This window comes from Canis aureus, chromosome 29, assembly GCF_053574225.1.
Source record: "Canis aureus isolate CA01 chromosome 29, VMU_Caureus_v.1.0, whole genome shotgun sequence".
NCBI classification, from domain to species: Eukaryota; Metazoa; Chordata; class Mammalia; order Carnivora; family Canidae; genus Canis; species Canis aureus.
Genome location: NC_135639.1, coordinates 34,836,203 through 34,853,382, shown reverse-complemented (window position 1 = coordinate 34,853,382; position 17,180 = coordinate 34,836,203). Strand labels below are relative to the sequence as shown.

At 40.3% G+C, this 17,180-nt stretch overlaps 1 protein-coding gene across 14 annotated transcripts in view; it reads right to left on the bottom strand.

The window, feature by feature from the left end:
* Positions 1–531: 531 nt before the first annotated feature.
* The window catches only part of CPEB3 (cytoplasmic polyadenylation element binding protein 3), a 205,406-nt gene continuing 188,757 nt past the window's right edge, over positions 532–17,180 (bottom strand). For 9 of the 14 annotated variants that reach the window (XM_077878399.1, XM_077878402.1, XM_077878404.1 and 6 more), the window contains one exon: positions 532–6,214. In XM_077878399.1, the coding sequence (XP_077734525.1) occupies positions 5,987–6,214 (228 nt within the window). In that variant the 3' untranslated portion in view covers positions 532–5,986. The remainder of the gene's footprint in view (positions 6,215–17,180) is intronic. The other 5 variants (XR_013368227.1, XR_013368225.1, XR_013368226.1 and 2 more) reach the window with 5 other exon arrangements.

Below are 17,180 nucleotides of genomic sequence, written 5' to 3'. Positions count from 1 at the left end.
CGTGAGGCCGGTCTCGGGGTGGGACCCCCCACCTGCGCTTCGCGAAGGTTCTCCGGGGGATTCGGCCGTGCAGCCCCTGCGATCCATCGTCTAAAAGGATTAAACCGTCCCTACGAGAGAGCTTCCAGCGCGTCCGAAGTCGAGAGGGGACCGCAAAGACCCATTTTCTGAAATGGCCAGAGAGAGTCTAGTGTAAAAAGTCAAACGAAAGGGGCGTACTTACGTTGTCGCTGACTTTTTTGGTTCGGGTTTTGAAAATTGGTCTCAAGTACCGGCATAAAAACCCAACCGCCCCTTAAAAACCTTGCATTGACTACACGTGCATTGTGTCAACAAATACCTCCCTTTTGCAAATGTGCTTAAAAAACAAAAGTGTGTCAAAGAAAAGGTGAATTTTGCTGTAGTCTGCTGTAATTTGTCCCCCCTCCCAAAAAGGCTAACCAAGCAAATCTGAATGTGCGAATGTCCCCAAGATGCAATCTGTACACTCCAAGCTACTCCTTAGCAAATGCAAAGGATGACAAGTGTCAGTACTTCATACAACTATATTTAATAAGTTGTTATTACAGAAAAAAATGAAGTCCAAACTACAAAGTTTAAGCAGTTGTAAGCAATAGCTGCATTGAGCTCCATGTGTAGTCACAGTACTGCAGTTCCATACAAGCAATATTCGTCCAAGCCCCAAAGGCGGAAGCTGAGTAAGGGTTACTAGCAAAAACAATCTAAGAGAACAGGTAATAAAAGATACACTTAAAATTAGTTGTTAGTTGAAAAACAAATACAGAGATCTTAGCTGTGAACACTCTAAAAGTTATGTCCATTATTTTGACAGCAAAAATACAAATACCTAATACTTTATACCCCAACAGAACTATATCCAGAAAAGAAAGAGAGCAGAAGTTATCCTGTATTAGCACCCGAGTTTTCTACTTGTTGCCATTAGCATCGCCATACAAATTTAAACATCCCCAAATCACATATCCACTTCTTGATCCATTTTGGGGTATAAAGTCAACAGCATTAATTATAAAATACTTTATGGTAAAATGGAACACTATTGCAGCTGAGATAGAGAAATTTGGTTATTATAAAAAAAAAAAACAACCCAAAATGTTAGCTGACATACCATACAAACTGGTGAAAAAGCAACATTCCATACAAATAAGCCAGTTTTAACAAAAAGATACTTTTTTTTTCACTAATCTGTGACTAATCTTTCACTCAAACCTTGCAAGTAGAGATGTCACAATACTCAAATATTTAGGTAGGAGCTTTACCCAGTTAAATGCCAGTTTGTTGCTAATATAGTAGATAAAATGAAAACTAGCAGTTACTCGCTAATTGCATAAATGCAGTACACTCTGCATTAGCCCATGCCTCACTAACAAGCTATAAAACACAAGAAATAGGCAGAAATCTAAGCATAATCTTTGTACCACTAAGCAAGAATTTCCAATTTCTTTTCTTCTGTTCCTAATCGTTTATTTGTAGCTAAAATGTAAAATTCCAACCCGTAGTACCCACTTTGAGTTAAAATTTTACATCATGACTTGATCTAATCTATATATTATTTACAAAACTGAATACATAGAGCATACCCAAGAGCCAACTCTGGACACACGTGTCTCCAAGTTATTGATGAGCTCGGCTCCGTGGCAACGGAGCTGCACGAGGCCATCAAGGACTCTAGAAACACCATCATCTAGAGCAAGTCATCGAATGTTCTGTTTACGCAACACCAGTCTCGCAGTCGTAGAGGACCCAGCGTCGGTGCCATTACAGTGACGCGGGGCCTTGCCGGCACGGCCTCCGGGGCCCAGGGTGTTGGCGGAGCAGGAGGGCGGGCAGCTCGTGCTCCGGCGGCCCGAGGTCGCCACAGTGAGGGGCGCACGGGGGCACCGTCACGGGGAGGCTGGGGTCGGGGAAGACGGGGGCGGGCACCGTCCATGTCCAGTGGTGACGGCCGAGGGCGCCGGCTCAGCCAGCCGGCCCCGCCGCAGACACCCTCGGAGGCGGCGCCCCCGCAGCCTCCCCCGCTCTCGGGCGCCCCCAGCCGTCGCCACTGTGCATGCACCGGAGGCTGAGCCCGCAGCGAGGCCGGCTTCCCGCCCCCGGGCCGCGGCTCCCTCGCGCTCCCACGCGTGCGCGCGCGCAGGACGGAACGCAGAGTCCCGGGGAGAGCGAGGAAGCGCTCTGGAGGCCCAGCCGGGGTCCAGGCTGGCGGTGCTCGGCGGGGCTGGCTCCGCCATCCGGGCCCCCGACCCGCTGCACCTGGTGTTGTATAAATCCACTGCGACAGCCCTAGACAACCGTACTGTGACATCCCTAGTCTTACACTAAACCGCTGTAATAAAGGAAAAGGCTTGTCAAAATCTCACATGTTCTGCTCATTCTGTCATTTTATTACCCAATTATCCATTACATTTTCCAATCGCTTTACATAACCAACCATGTTCATCGTTGTCACACTATTGTAAACCACATCAGCAAGTTAATACATAAAGCTTTGCATTTCAAAAAACTAGACACTTTAGTAACAATATTACAAAGGTTTTAGCTTCAAAAATAACTGAAAATGAAAAAAATAAACTTTTAAAGAATTAGCATCATAAAATTAATTTATTCCAAGTAAAAATACAAAATAATATTATGACATTGACCAGATATGAAAGTCCCTCCCAGAAACAACTCTAGTAATGATTGAGAAAGCACTCCTTAAAGAAAATACGAAATAAAATGAAAAATATGTAAATATGTTTAATTTTTTTCTTAGCAAAAAATCTTTCTAAAAATAACAATGAAAATTTGTCTCAGTACAAAGGCTACATTACTATTGAAAAAATACCAGCATGAAGAAAAGGTACATATTTGACAGTAGAAAAATGATTTCAGTGAATCACAATGTCTAAAGTTTGCAATGAAAATAAATCTGCAATAAAGATTTATGCCTTTTTTCTTTTCTTTTTTTTTCTATTTTTTATACAAACAGTACAAACAGTATTGCACATAACAACAAATAGTCGAGGTTAGGTTATAGCCTTCAAAAAATCGACTAGTTCAAGTGTCACATCAAGGAAAGGCCACAACAGGACCTGTGATACCCAGGGGCTTCCCAGTCAAGTTGCAGGTCAGAACACCTCTTGTGTTTTAAAAAATAATTTTTTTGAAGGACCCTCTCTTTTAATATAACATTAACAACTTGGGGGCACATTTATTTACAAAACAAAAGGGAACATGTTATAATTTAATAAACTAAAAAAGTTCTCTTTAAAAAAATACAAACAGAAGAACTCTTTCACAATCCTGGTCAGCCGAGCACAATCAACGCTTGATTATAAATATACAAATGAAGGGAAAGTAGTCTCCACCATCTATCCACAACTTTCAGCACCAAAGGGAGTTTATTCTTTGTAACCTATTCTTCATGACAATGGTTTTCACCTCCACATCAGCTTCCCGCTGTACAAAGCTTCCAGCTTTTTTTTTTTTTTTAAATCTCAGTGTTGTTTTAGTACATGAAAGAGGGGTGCTTCTTCAAAAAGTTTTGCTTCTTTCACATAATTAGGTAGATTTCTGTAGGTTAGATATGATCTTTAATATTATAGTTATAAAGCTCTAACTTCTTCATTTTCAAAAAACACAAATAAGCATGAAAAAAATAAAGTTACCCATCTGTTAAATCATTTTTTCTTGCAGAATTAAATTAATATATATTTTTCTGAATAAACTTACTTAGAAAATATCATTTTCTTTCCTATATTTCAAAATTGAGGTATTGCAAAAGATCATGTCAGTCAGAAAGCATGCCTTTTTCCTTAAAAACAAACAAACAAAAAAATCTTCAGCCAACTTTTGAAAACTGTCTAGAATACAAAAAGTAGTAGTGCATAACAAAATTTCTTGTACAGATGAAAAAAACCACAAACATAGAAAAAAACAAACAGAAAACCACAGCTGGGCTGGAAAAAAGCAATTATTACCAAAAAGCCCAGAGGTAACCTCAAAAGGGGAGAATTCTAATATGCATTTTTAATCCAGTAAAAAACTATTTTGTTTTTTTCCTTTTTTGAAAACAAACTATAGTTTGAAAGCTGGTAATTGCAACTAAACACTGGAGAAACAAAACAAAACAAAAAACAAGCAGTATTAACTTAAGACACAGGACAAGGACATCACAGCACATAAAACACAGCGACTTAAATCTATTCTGCAGTGTCATATCCAGTCAGATTGTCCCCAGAATTCCAAAACATAGGAAGAAGATAAAAAAAAAAAAAAAAAAAAAAGAAAAAGAAAAGAAAGATTTACATAGTCTCACAATCATTGTGTTTATATATTACTATCTGCAGCCCAAGAGTGAATGCTAAAAAAATGTCCACGGTCATTATAGCAGGTCTTAGTTCTATTCAAGCTTTACAGGATAAATCCAGGGAATTAAGTAATTTCTCACCCAGACAACCAACCCTGCCCAGGCCATCTTGTTTTGGAGAGACATTTCTTTAGCATCACTGCCACGCAACTTTCTTAAAATGTGCCTAGTCTGTCAATCTGACATCTTATCTCTATATACTGTATATATTCCTAGTGTTTGTAAGCTAAGATGAGCTCTTTGGTTTTCTGGACAAGGTCTGAAGCTAATGTAAAATGGTGCGAGCACTAGGAGATTGTAACTAAGAGCTCATGTGTTAGTTAATAGTATACCAGTTATGAACTGTCAAGTTCGTTAATGTCTGACACAGAGGCTTTAAACAGTTAAGTTTGATCACAGTTAGACATAATCACTTTACTATATAAAATAAATTGCACAATATATAACAGAGCACCGCAAAGTACTTCATCTACCATCCACAAATTTGCTTTAAGAATATCCTACACCTAGGTTTTATATTGGTTGTAATATAGGTCATTCTGTTATGGGCTCTTCCTAATTTCAGAAGCATTCCATTTATTGAGGCATGCCTTCCTCCAGTCAATTACCAATTCTTTTGAGTGAAAAAAACTCTTAAAAAATCAGTATTTTATAGCTTATATAGATTCTTAATTTGTGCATTGTGGGAAGGTTTTATACTAGACATTGGATATAAAATTTATTGCATGCAGCAACCTGATTAAGTAAACATGCAGTCAGAAATAGTGACCTTCCGTTGAAGCTTTCTGTTGTCTACTCTGATCTCCTTTCGGCAGCTGATTCTACCCCTAAATCACAAACATGTGTTGTTGGGTTTCTTTAAATTGATACCTTAGCCTGAAGAGAGTATTATGGTATTAATAATACCATCTTAATAGCAGCAAAAGCTATTGCAGCATAAATTTACATAACACTAAAAGATCTAACCAAAATCCTCAGCAAAACAAAAATCAAACATGAAGGAAAAATAAAGATTCAGCTTATGAGGTATCCTTACATGTCAAAATAGAAAACTAAAGGCCTATTTTCATTAAGGGTTACCCTTACTCTAAATGACCCCAACTAATGATTGCTGAACTGTTGTGAAGTTTTTGCTACATCTGCCACCTACTCATGAGTATTACCTTTGGTAAGTCTTCTCCTAGGGGCAACTCTCTAAGTTTCTGAAAATAAGTGCATGCTCCAGTTCAAAAACAATCAGAACAACAACAACAACAACAACAACAACAACAACACAACAAACAAAAAAAAAATCACAGACGTCAACCTGATGGCCGCTGATGAGAATGGCAGTCTACGAGTGACAAATCAGGTGTAAGAAATTAAGGTACCAAGCAGACAAAGGTGTGAATCAAAGTGCAAATCAGTACCGTTATACACTCTGCAATTCTGCATTATACTGGACTGAGTTCAGTAATATGACTGTAAATAATAGTAATAATAAAAAGACCCATTTCTTCTTTAAAAATCGAGAACGAATGCACAGATTTCCAGAACACTGTAAGCCCTGAGGCAGTGCCCTCTCTTTTTCCCTCCTTGTTATCTACTCCAGTACTTGTGGCTGGGTCTGCCCTGGGCTCAGCTCCAGCGGAATGGGACATGCCGAGGGCGGTCGCCTCCCTCCTTCACCAGCGGTTTGTGGAACTCCCGCCCCGCACGGGAGTGTATGCTCGCCCAGCAGTATTCACAGTAATACTGCAGACAGGTGACGTTGGCACAGAAGAACGGGGCAAACTTCCCGCCACAGCGCGTGCCCTGGCACTCATCACACATCTGATCATCCAGCACATATGGCTTCACTTCCACCTGTACCCAAAGAGAAGAGACAGGAAAACATGTTTAGCAAAGCTTCATCACGTTTCTTCCTTTGAGGACTTACAGTATAGCTTAAGGTGTGTCAGGCAGACAAAGGTGTGAGTCAAAGTGCAAATCAGTACTTTGAATTCAGTGGTACTGGATGGCAGCTGAGAGTCTGCGCTTTGTGTGTTTTTTTTTTTTTAAGATTTTATTTATTCTATTCATGAGAAAGAGAGAGACAGAGAGGTAGAGACACAGGCAGAGGGAGAAGCAGGCTCCACACAGGGAGCCTGATGTGGGATTCGACTCCAAGTCTCCAGGATCAGGCCCTGGGCCGAAGGCGGCGCTAAACCGCTGAGCCACCTGGGCTGCCTGAGTCTTCACTTTGGAATTGGTTGATTTACAGGTTGTGTGATCACAGGCAAATTCTTAACCTCCTTCTGCATTTGTTCGCTTTTCGCTCTGCTAATCTGTCAAATGGGTATATTTTATACATAGTAGTGCACACATATTTGCATATCTGTAAAATGGGCACAATGATGCCCGCCTCCAAGGGTGCTGCTACAGATCAAGAGAGGTAGCGCATGTACAAGGACCTGGATCTGGAAGGCCAGGCGGCATTGGCCATTGGGGGCGAGAGAGAAAGGGGGTCAGGAAGAGGAACCAGCTGGGACAAAGCTCACAAACAGGCACAGGCAAGGAGCGAAGTTGGGGAATGGTGTGGTGTGAGCCAGCCCGGAGGGGCATAGTCACACTGGCTGGCAAGACAGGCTGGGATGTGATACCACAGCGAGGCTCGAGGCCTTAGTATTTTAGTGACAAGGCTTCCAAAAGTCTGTCATCCCAGGTCTATCACACCATGTCCAGGGGACTAGAGGGAAAAGTGGAGGGGACTAGTGACCTGCTAAGCTACTATAATAATTGAGACTTTCATATTTTTTGGACTTTATTCCTTAATCTCCTCCTATCACAGCCCTTCAGGGGACAATTCATAATTTAAACAAAGCAATGTGGTATAGTGGAAACCAAAAGCAAGGAAGAACAAAGTTGCCAGAGTTTTCCCTATGCCCTCTTCCTAGAACCGCAGAAAAGGGACATCATTCATGTTTGCATCTTGAATGTTAGAAATTAGCACAAAGGTGACAAGTCTGTGATCGGGCCCCTTCCCATGCAGCCCTCCAGGACAATTCTGGGGAAGAGTGACACCGTGGCTACCGTGACAAAGACACTGGGCTTTGGGACAGGGGGTAACTGCCTGGCAATTCCACCTGCTTCTGGGTGCAGACAGGAGGTTCTAGCAGGGCACGAGGCAGGGTACAGGTAAGGGGCAGCAGGGTGGACAGAACGGGGTGAGCAGGAAAGATGGCCTACCTAGGATCAGACACTCAACTTTCCTGGCTCCTCTCCTCCATGGGAAGGCCCCTCTGCTGGCCTCCTCTGGAGTTCTGTCTCTGGCCATGAGCTCCAGTCCACAGGACCAATGGCCAGCCAGGTACTCCAACTTGGAAGACCCGCCTGAGAAGACCTGTAGCAGCTCTTGGTTACCCAGGGGGAATTGTCCTCTGGCTGGAGTTCCCTACCTCCAATCTCCTCCCCCTCTTCAACCTGACAAGTTAGTGAATGGGCTTCAAAAACATCTTTTGCGTTGATCTCTGCATCATAATTAAAACTGTATTGGGGGCAGCCCGGGTGGCTCAGTGGTTAAGTGCTGCCTTCAGCCCAGGGCCTGATCCTGGAGACCAGGGATCGAGTCCGACGTCGGGCTTCCTGCCTGCTTCTCCCTCTGCCTGTGTCCCTACCTCTCTCTCTCTCTCTCTCTCTCTCTGTATCTCTCATGAATAAATAAATAAAATCTTAAAAAAAAAAAACACAAAACTGTAGTGCCTCTGGGCCACGTCAGTAGCTAGGCAACCTGAGGCAAATTTCTCTTAGGCAAGGCCACTCTGAGCCTATGTCCTCATCTGTGCACTGGGGGAAAAGGAGAATTCACACCTGATGGGGTTCCTAGGGGGATTAAATGAGGTCAACATCATAAAGCTGCAGAACAGGCCTGGCTTGGTTTGGATTCCTCCTGCATCCCTTCTAGTCCCGGCCATCCCAGCCTGTCCCAGGTACGTTCACTACTGACAGCCTCTGCACCAGCCACCAAGCTCCAGGCCTTCCCTGGCTCCCCCAATGACATGCTGACCTTTCATTTAATCTGCTCGCAGTGTTCCTTCCCTGGTCACAAGCTATTCCAATTCTTCAGTGCTGACAGGAGTGGGCCAAGCTGCCTAAGTCTGACAGGGTGCTCTGCTTCCCAGGACTCAGACATAAGCCAGAGGCTGCACCATCTGCCCCAGGCTCCTTAGCTGGGCCCCAACTCAAACTCCACCTGGGCTCTACCTTTACTTGTACCTTCTTTCCACCTTAAATGCTCAATCCACTCAATTTTATGTACCTATTGAGAGGTCAGGTCTTTTCTTTTTTTTAAAGATTTATTTATTTATTTATTTATTTATTTATTTATTTATTTATTTAAATTTACCTATTCGTGAGAGTCACAGAGAGAGAGAGAGAGAGAGAGAGAGAGGGGCAGAGACACAGGCAGAGAGAGAAGCAGGCCCCATGCAGGGAACCTGACGTGGGACTTGATCCCAAGGTCTCCAGGATCACACCTTGGGCCGAAGGTGGCGCTAAACCACTGGGCAGCGCGGTCTTTTCTTTTTAACATAAAATTAACAATTTTAAAGTGGGCTGCCCAGGTCTTTCTTTTTAACATAAAATTAACAATTTTAAAGTGATCATTCAGTACCATGCACAACCACCCCCTCTAGTCCCAAAACAGTTTCATCCCCCAAAGGGGATCCATTACCTACAGAACAGTTATCCCTCCTCTTGCCTCCCCAACCCCTGTCGACGGCCTGCCTGCCTTCTTTCCCTATGGATTTACCTATTCTAGATATTATATATGAATAGCATCACACAGTATGTGATCTTTTGTGTCTGATATCTTTCACTTATTATCACCATAAGTGGAGGTTCAATCCATGATGTAGCATGCAGCAGTATTTTATTCTTTTTGACTGAATATTTCATTATACATGTGTATGTGTGTGACACACACACACACACACACACACATTTTGTCTATCCATTCACTCACTGATGGGAGGTTTCCACCTCTTGGCTACTGTAAATGGCGCTGCTATGAACATGTACGTACATATATTTGTTTGAACACTGGTTTTCAATTATTTTGAGTATATACCTAGAAGTAGAACTGCTGGGCATATGGCAATTCTATGTTTAACTTTTTGAGGAACTGCCCAATTATTTTCTATAGAGGCTGTACCATTTTACACTCCCACCAGCAGTGTCCCAGGGTTCTAATTTCTTTACATTCTCATCAACACTTGTTGTTTTCCATTTTTGTGATCTACCATCCTAGTAGGTGTGAAGATGTATTTCACTGTGGCTTGATTTGCATTTCTCTACTGACTAATGACACTGAACATCTTTTCATGTGCTTGCTGGCCACATGTATATCTTCTTTGGAAAAGGTCTATTCAATATGAATATATTAAGTGCTCTGGATTGTTCACTTTAAAATGGTTAATTTTTCATGATTTGATCTCAATTAAAAAAATTGATTTAAGCTCTTAAAAAAACTGGAGGGGGAAAACCCATATAACTAACTATATTCTATTATCATTTTTTATACCTAAACAAAAGTAACCTTTAAAAAAATTACCAAAACGTCTCTCTGTGCTAGACTTGAATCTCCTTAGTTGCTCTTTTCATATCTGTATGTATTATAAACAGCTATTGTCATTCTAGAACTGGACAATCCCCTGCCCATTTTTAAATTGTATTGTCTTTTTGTTCTTGAGTTGTAAGTTCTTTATATATGCTAGATATTAGATTTCCATTAGACATATGATTTGCAAATATTTTCTAAATTGTTTTACTTTGCTGACAAGGTCTTTTGATGCACAGAAGTTTTTAATTTTGATGAAGTCCAATTTATCTATTTTTTTCTTTTGTTGCTCTTCCTTTTGATGTCATATCTAAGACTCTACTGCCAAGTCCAAGGTCATAAAGATTTACCCATTTCCTTCTAAGAGTTTTATGGTTTTAGCTCCTGCATTTATGTTTTTAGTTAATGTTGTATATAGTGTGAGGCACAGGTCTAACTTCATTCTTTTGCATGTGGATATCCAGATACTTCAGCACCATTTGTTGAAGAGACTGTTCCTTACCCAATGAATGGCAACCTTGTCAAAAATCAATTACAGGCCCAGCCTTCCTTAACTATTTCAGTCCTACAGGGATCTATTCCTTTCTCCTTTGAGCTTAATACTCCTTATTGCTCCTCTGGCATTTCTTATCTATAGCCTTTCCTTGGTCAACATCTCTCCTGAGCTTCAAGTAACTTGATGACAGAGTCCTGGAGCAAGACAGGACAGTGGCTGGTCCAAAGAAAAGGGTCTTCAGGGGTTGTGGACTTTTGTGGGAATGAGGCTATTGGCTTATGAGAGTATACCTAACTTGGCCTGATCTCCTTGCATCTGAAAGTCAACAAGGAATCAAAATGGTGGAATGAACCCCCTCTGCCCTGAAACTAGAGGATTATTGGTAGAGGCAGGGCATTCAGGGAACAGGTAGCAGCCTGCTTTTCCACCTCAAGTCCAGGAGCTGAAGACCACTTTGCTACTACCACTATACTCAGGGTACTCCAGGTCAGAGAGAGAACTGGTCTGAACAAATAATTCACATTCAGCAAAAGAAAGCTGCTGGAGGAGAAAGACAATAGTCATTTAATTATAAATACAAATACAAACTTAAAAAGAGCATGTAAGGAGAATTTTTATTTATACAAATAAAAAAAAAGCATGTAGATTCAAGTCTAGCACAAAGGAGATACTCTGGTAATATATATTTTTTAAAAAGGTTACTTTTGTTCAGGTGTAAAAATGGTATTGTGGTTGTATGGGTTTATCTTTCCTCTGTTTTTTTTAAGAGCTTAATTTTTTAAAAGATTTTATTTATTTGAGAAAGAGAGAGAGCATAAGCAGGGGGAGGAGCAGAGAACATGTGAGAAGCAGACTCCCCACAGAGCAGGAAGCCTGAGGCAGCTGGATCCTGAGATTGTGACCTGAGGTGAAGGCAGATCGCAGATGCTTAACTGACTGAACCACTGAACCACTCAGGTGCTCTTAATTTTTTAAAATTGAGCTTAAATTCATTAAAAAATTAACTATTTTATTTCATTTATATTTTTAAAGTTTTATTTGAGAGAGCTAGAGAGAGAGGGGAGGGGTAGAGGGAGAGAAATCCTTAAGCAGACTCCCTTCCGAGCATAGAGCAGGACATGGGGCTCAACCTTGAGATCATGACCTGAGCCAAAATCAAGAGTTGGCTGCCTGACTGAGCCACCCAGGTGCCCCTGAGTTTCTTAAAGGCACTCCCAAACCATTTGTAATTTTCGCCTTACCTTAATGCTACCTACATGATGTTTTTACTTGACTATCCAGATTGTTTTTCTCAATACACAGACATGTAGCTATTAAAATAAAAATGGATTTTTCTGTTAGTCAACTAAATCACCTGGAGTATCAATAAACTCTAACACACGGAGATACCAAGCTATTGGGATTATATTACTGATCTACACTTCCATTATTAAAATCCAAATACTACAATCCTATGCAAAGCCAGTCTTATCATCAAATAGACCTTATGCTTTAAAGGGATTTGTAAGTACAGGAGATGAAAACTTCCTACACAGAGAATCTGGATTCATACCACACACCTAAAGAAGATGACCAACGCCCAAGGATGCTGACAATTATGTGGAACTTATTGATGAACTGTGAAAACCATTAAGGATAAGAAGGACTGATATGGATAAGCAGCTGTAAACTGGATAAAGGGAATAATATATTTAGAATGACAAAGAGAAAGCCATACCTGAACAAACCGTTCTCAGTGCTGACACTGTTTTGTATCTAACAAGCTAGAGAAAATATTTGTCTGGAGTTTTTTTGATATCAGTCAACAAAATGACCTTCCAATGTAAATAAAGCAATGACTAAATAGCTCTTGGTGGCAGAGAGGAGATACCTAGGGAGAACATAAACAATTTATAGGTCCAGAATTCCCTCTTCTTGAGCCTGAAAGGTTGTAGAAATGAGAAGGGGGGCATTAGCCAAGATAAAAGCTCAGTTTGAATGATGTGCTAAATGTCCTCTTAAGGACAGCTAAAGAATGGTCCCTGTTGTAGTCTCCCACATGGCCACAGGAACCACCAAATTAAGTCTGTCAGATACCTAGCCAGCCACCCCCAGGCAGGTAAGGCATGCTTAACAAGGGGCTAGAGGGTGAGTAGAAGCAAAGATTTTATTTTATTTTTTATTTTTTAAAAAATATTTTCTTTATTTATCCATGAGAGACACACACACAGACACACAGAGAGAGGCAGAGACACAGGCAGAGGGAGAAGCAGGCTCCATGCAGGAAGCCCGACATGGGACTCGATCCCAGGACTCCAGGACCATGCCCCGGCCGAAGGCAGGCGGCAAACCGCTGAGCCACCCAGGGATCCCCCAGAAGTAAAGATTTTAGATAATGGAGTCAGAGTGGACACATCAGAGAAAGAGGCCAACAGGTATATTTTGATAGGGATAAATGAAGAGGCTTGCTCAGAAGTCAGGTAGGCCATTTCTTATCATCTTGAACAACATGCTTCTTGGAAAAACCATTTTATTTGGTGTATTAAAGCTTATAAACATGATGTGCTCCTAATCTCCTTGGCATGTGTCACAGAGTACATCTATCTATGCCTAAAAACCACAGTAACCTCATTAACATTCCCACCAAACTGGTGTCTTTACAGTTGCTAACATAAGTCCTCTACCAGCAGGCAATACTAAGATTGTTCAGACATAAATTTTCAGTTTTTCAACAGACCATGAGCTGGAATCCTGCTGTTTAGAAAGCAGATGACAGATGCCTAGGAAATTAAAGCAGTGATGTGAAAATGGCTTTTCTTTAGCAACAAAGTTATCCACAACCTTCCAGATATAGCAAATTCACAGTTATTAATTTTAGAAGCCATCTGGGGTAGATTAAAAAAAACATACGGGAAAGGGTTTGAATTTTCTTTTTACCTGATTTCAGGTAAAAAGATAGTAGGATAGGACCTACTGTCTTTCATATTCTTAAGTGTAAGGGGAAGAAAGATTTTAAAATTGTCCTTGTGTCCTTCCCACAGCTCAGAATGTGCTTATGTTGACACCTTTGCCACATGTTTATAGAGTGCAGAGAGATAGATGAGTGCTCTGTTTGGCCTTAAGGTAACTTGTTCATGAAACAACGGGCCAGCTGACAGTATCCCACGCAATCCATAGATCCACTCCCTAGTCTGGTTTTCTTTCACACTGATTGAGAATGGGGCTGGGGTTGAGGATATAAACTAGCCTCAAACCAGGTTCTTAGCAGAACAGTGTATCATGTGGAGAACAAAGGGTAAGCAAATCATTAAAAATCTGTGACATGCCTAACTGCTATGGCTTCACCACCCTCTCAGAACACAGAAGTGTGGAGTGCCCTGGCTCCTTCCATTCATTGGCTATATCACAGTCTTGCAGGCCTCAGTTTCTCCTACCCTATGAGAGGTTTACACCAGCTCTTCCAAGTGAGAATGAGCACCCACCCACAAACTGCTAATTGACTAATAGTCTTGGACTTCTGGGGTTAAAGAACTTGAATGTCCTACTGAGATAAGTACTTAGAAAAATGGAGGTGCTCATTTTTCCATTAGTATTCTCACAAACAGCCTATCCTCAAATATGAGCAGGAAAGAACATTAAATCATTCTAATGAGTTTTCATATTAAAAATTATTCCAATTCCAAGAGAAAAGACATAAAAAGAGAGAACAGGACAGGAGAAATCAAGGGTCAAGACTAGGAAGGAGAGACAAGACAAAATGGTTCCAGGCTCTTCAGAGAAGAGGGATATAGCTTTCTTTAAATTGCCCAAACTCCATTTAAAAAACTATTTCTAGTCAAAGGTTCTGAGATCCCCAGGGCTTCAAAATGAGCCCAGGAAGGATTACTTCAGATGACATTTGAACTCACTTCTGGGTGCTGCTTCCTCTCAAAGGGTCAAATCAAACATAGCTATAGCTACAGCTGGGAGGTTTTCAAGCCAGATCCAGCAGGGACCAGTAGCAGCGGTGGAATAAAGGCTGGGCTGTCAGAGCCCCAGACCAAGGCTGGGGGCAGAACTAGTCTAGGAACAGGCCATCAGAACCTTCACATCTTTTGCTATTGAGTCATCATATATATTCCAGCTGTGGCTGAGGACACAGTGATCATCAGCATTTCTGTTCATATGGTTACTGGGTCATATTAATCTTCATGCAGGCTAAAAATATAAAGCCTCTGACAGTCTGTAGCTAAAATTCAGGCCCAACATGTTTCTGGGAAGAGAGAAAAAAAGATTAAATATGTGAAATATTTGAAGTGCTTGCAAAGAAAGGTGCAATGGATAACATCTCATTAAATAAAAAATGGGTTATTCTAAAGTATGCAATTCAAAGCAAATATTATGCACTATGACTTGGCTATCACAATGTTCCCTAAATAAAAGTATCAGAAAGCCTCAAATTAGCTAACTGAAAGGCAGTCTCTCTGGTCCTCTGCATTCAGCTAAAACAGAATGGTCAAGGGAACATTATTTGTCAATCATATACTCATTTCAAAACTATGGATTTCCCTTCTCACATAGATAGAGACTGGTATGTTAGAGAGAGATATTAGATAATCTCAAGTAGTCAAAAGAACTATAGATACTAAGGGGAATCATCAAACATCAAACTTCAATGTCCCACTACCACCATGGACATACAGTTGTTCTTCTTCTGCCTTACTCCAACTCTCTGTAGATAGAAAATATATATCCAGCACCCCTTTCTGGGTATTTATTCAAAAGAATTGAAATCAGGCCCACATCAACTGCAGCATTATTCACAATAACCAAGATGTGGAAGCAACCTAAATGTCCATAGAACAATTAATGGATAAAGAAAACGTGCTCACACACACACACACACACACACATATACAATGGGATATATTATTCAGTCTTAAAAAGGATGGAAATCCTGACACACTCAACAACATGGATGAACCTTAAGGACATTATGCTAAGTAAAATAAGTCAGTCACAGAAGGATGAATGCTGCATAAATCCATTTATGTTTCTTTAAAAGCGCACATAAAATGCCATAAGTATCTTTGCCCTAAGTATTTTCACTAAAACATTTTTGTTGCATAACTAATTGGCTGTGAAGCAATTTTATTGTAAAAAAATAATGAGAAACAAAAAAGGAACGTTCATTAAAAAGGACATAATGAAACATGAAAATGGTAATAAAATTAAAATGACTATATTGTGAAATACAAAATATCTGAATACATTCAAAATGTATGGTGTAAATACATGGCAATATTGCACAAATAACTGATTTTATTTTGTGGATTATACCTAGGCATTTGTCTTCAATGGCTTTCGTTCAGAGTATTAAACATTTTTTTTTGCTTGTTGATTCATCTCTTTGATATCATGCTTTTTCTTTTATTCACTGAAATTCTTTCCTTCATTAAGAGAGGTTATTAGGATGCATATTTGTGAGTGAGCTTTGTATTGCTTTGTGAAAACCTTCTACACCATTGTTTGTTCTGGACATGTTGTCACATGTCCAATGACAGATGTTCCAAAGTTCTATGGGAAATGTGAGTTCAAAACTTTGTGCAACTGTGTAGACCATTAGGAGGGCTAAGATTTATATAATATAAAAATGGGAGTACTGCATCAATGGAGAAATGAAATCAAACTGTCAACCAGCTGATGACAACCAAACTGTCAAACCAAATTGTAGACCAGTTTTTTTTTTAAATTTTATTTTAGGGCAAAATTGCCTTAAGGCCAATTAGTTATGTGGTGAAAATGCTTGTGGCATAAATATCTATGGCAAGATGCTTACAGGGAAAATACTGGACCTGTCAATTTATATGACAGATCTAAAGTAGTCAAACTCATAGAAAGTAGGAAGTAGAATGGTGGTTGCCAGGGACTGGGGATGGGAAAGTATCAGCTGTTCAAAGGGTATCAGCTTTCAGTTAAGCAAGGTGAAAAACTTACAGAGATGTGCTGTACAACATAGTGCTTATAGTTAACAATACTGTATTGTACACTTAAAAAGTGTTAAGAGGGTAGATCTTATGTGCTTTTTCACCACAATAAGAAAAAAAAGAAAATACATGGTGGGTAGGACACATTTGGGAAAAACAGGTTAAGAAAAGGAAAAACAATCACTACTTATTAAAAATAGAACTACCCTACGACCCAGTAATTGCGCTACTAGGTATTTACCCAGAGGAAATAAAAAACAGATTCAAAGGGGTATATGCACCCTGATGTTTATAGCAGCATTATCAACAATAGCCAAACTATGGAAAGAGCCCAAATGTTCACTGATTGATAAATGTAGAAAGAATGGTGTGTATACACACACACACACACACACACACACACTGGAATATTACTCAGCCATAAAAAGAAGGAAATCTTGCCATTTGCAATGACATGGATGGAACTAGAGGGTATTACACTATGTGAAACAAGTCAGCCAGAAAAAGACAAATACTGTATGACTTCACTCATATGTGGAAATAAGAAAAAACAGATGAACATAAGGAAGGGGGAAAAGAAAAAAAGGAGAGAAACAAGGCATAGAGACTGTAAACAATAGGGAACAAACTGAGGGTTGATGGAGGGGAAGAGGTGGGAGAAATGGGCTAAATGGGTGATGGGTATTAATGAGGGCACTGGTTGTGATGAGCACTGGGTGTTGTATGTAAGTGATGAATCACTAAATTCTACTCCTGAAATACCAATATTATACTACATGTTAACTAACTAGAATT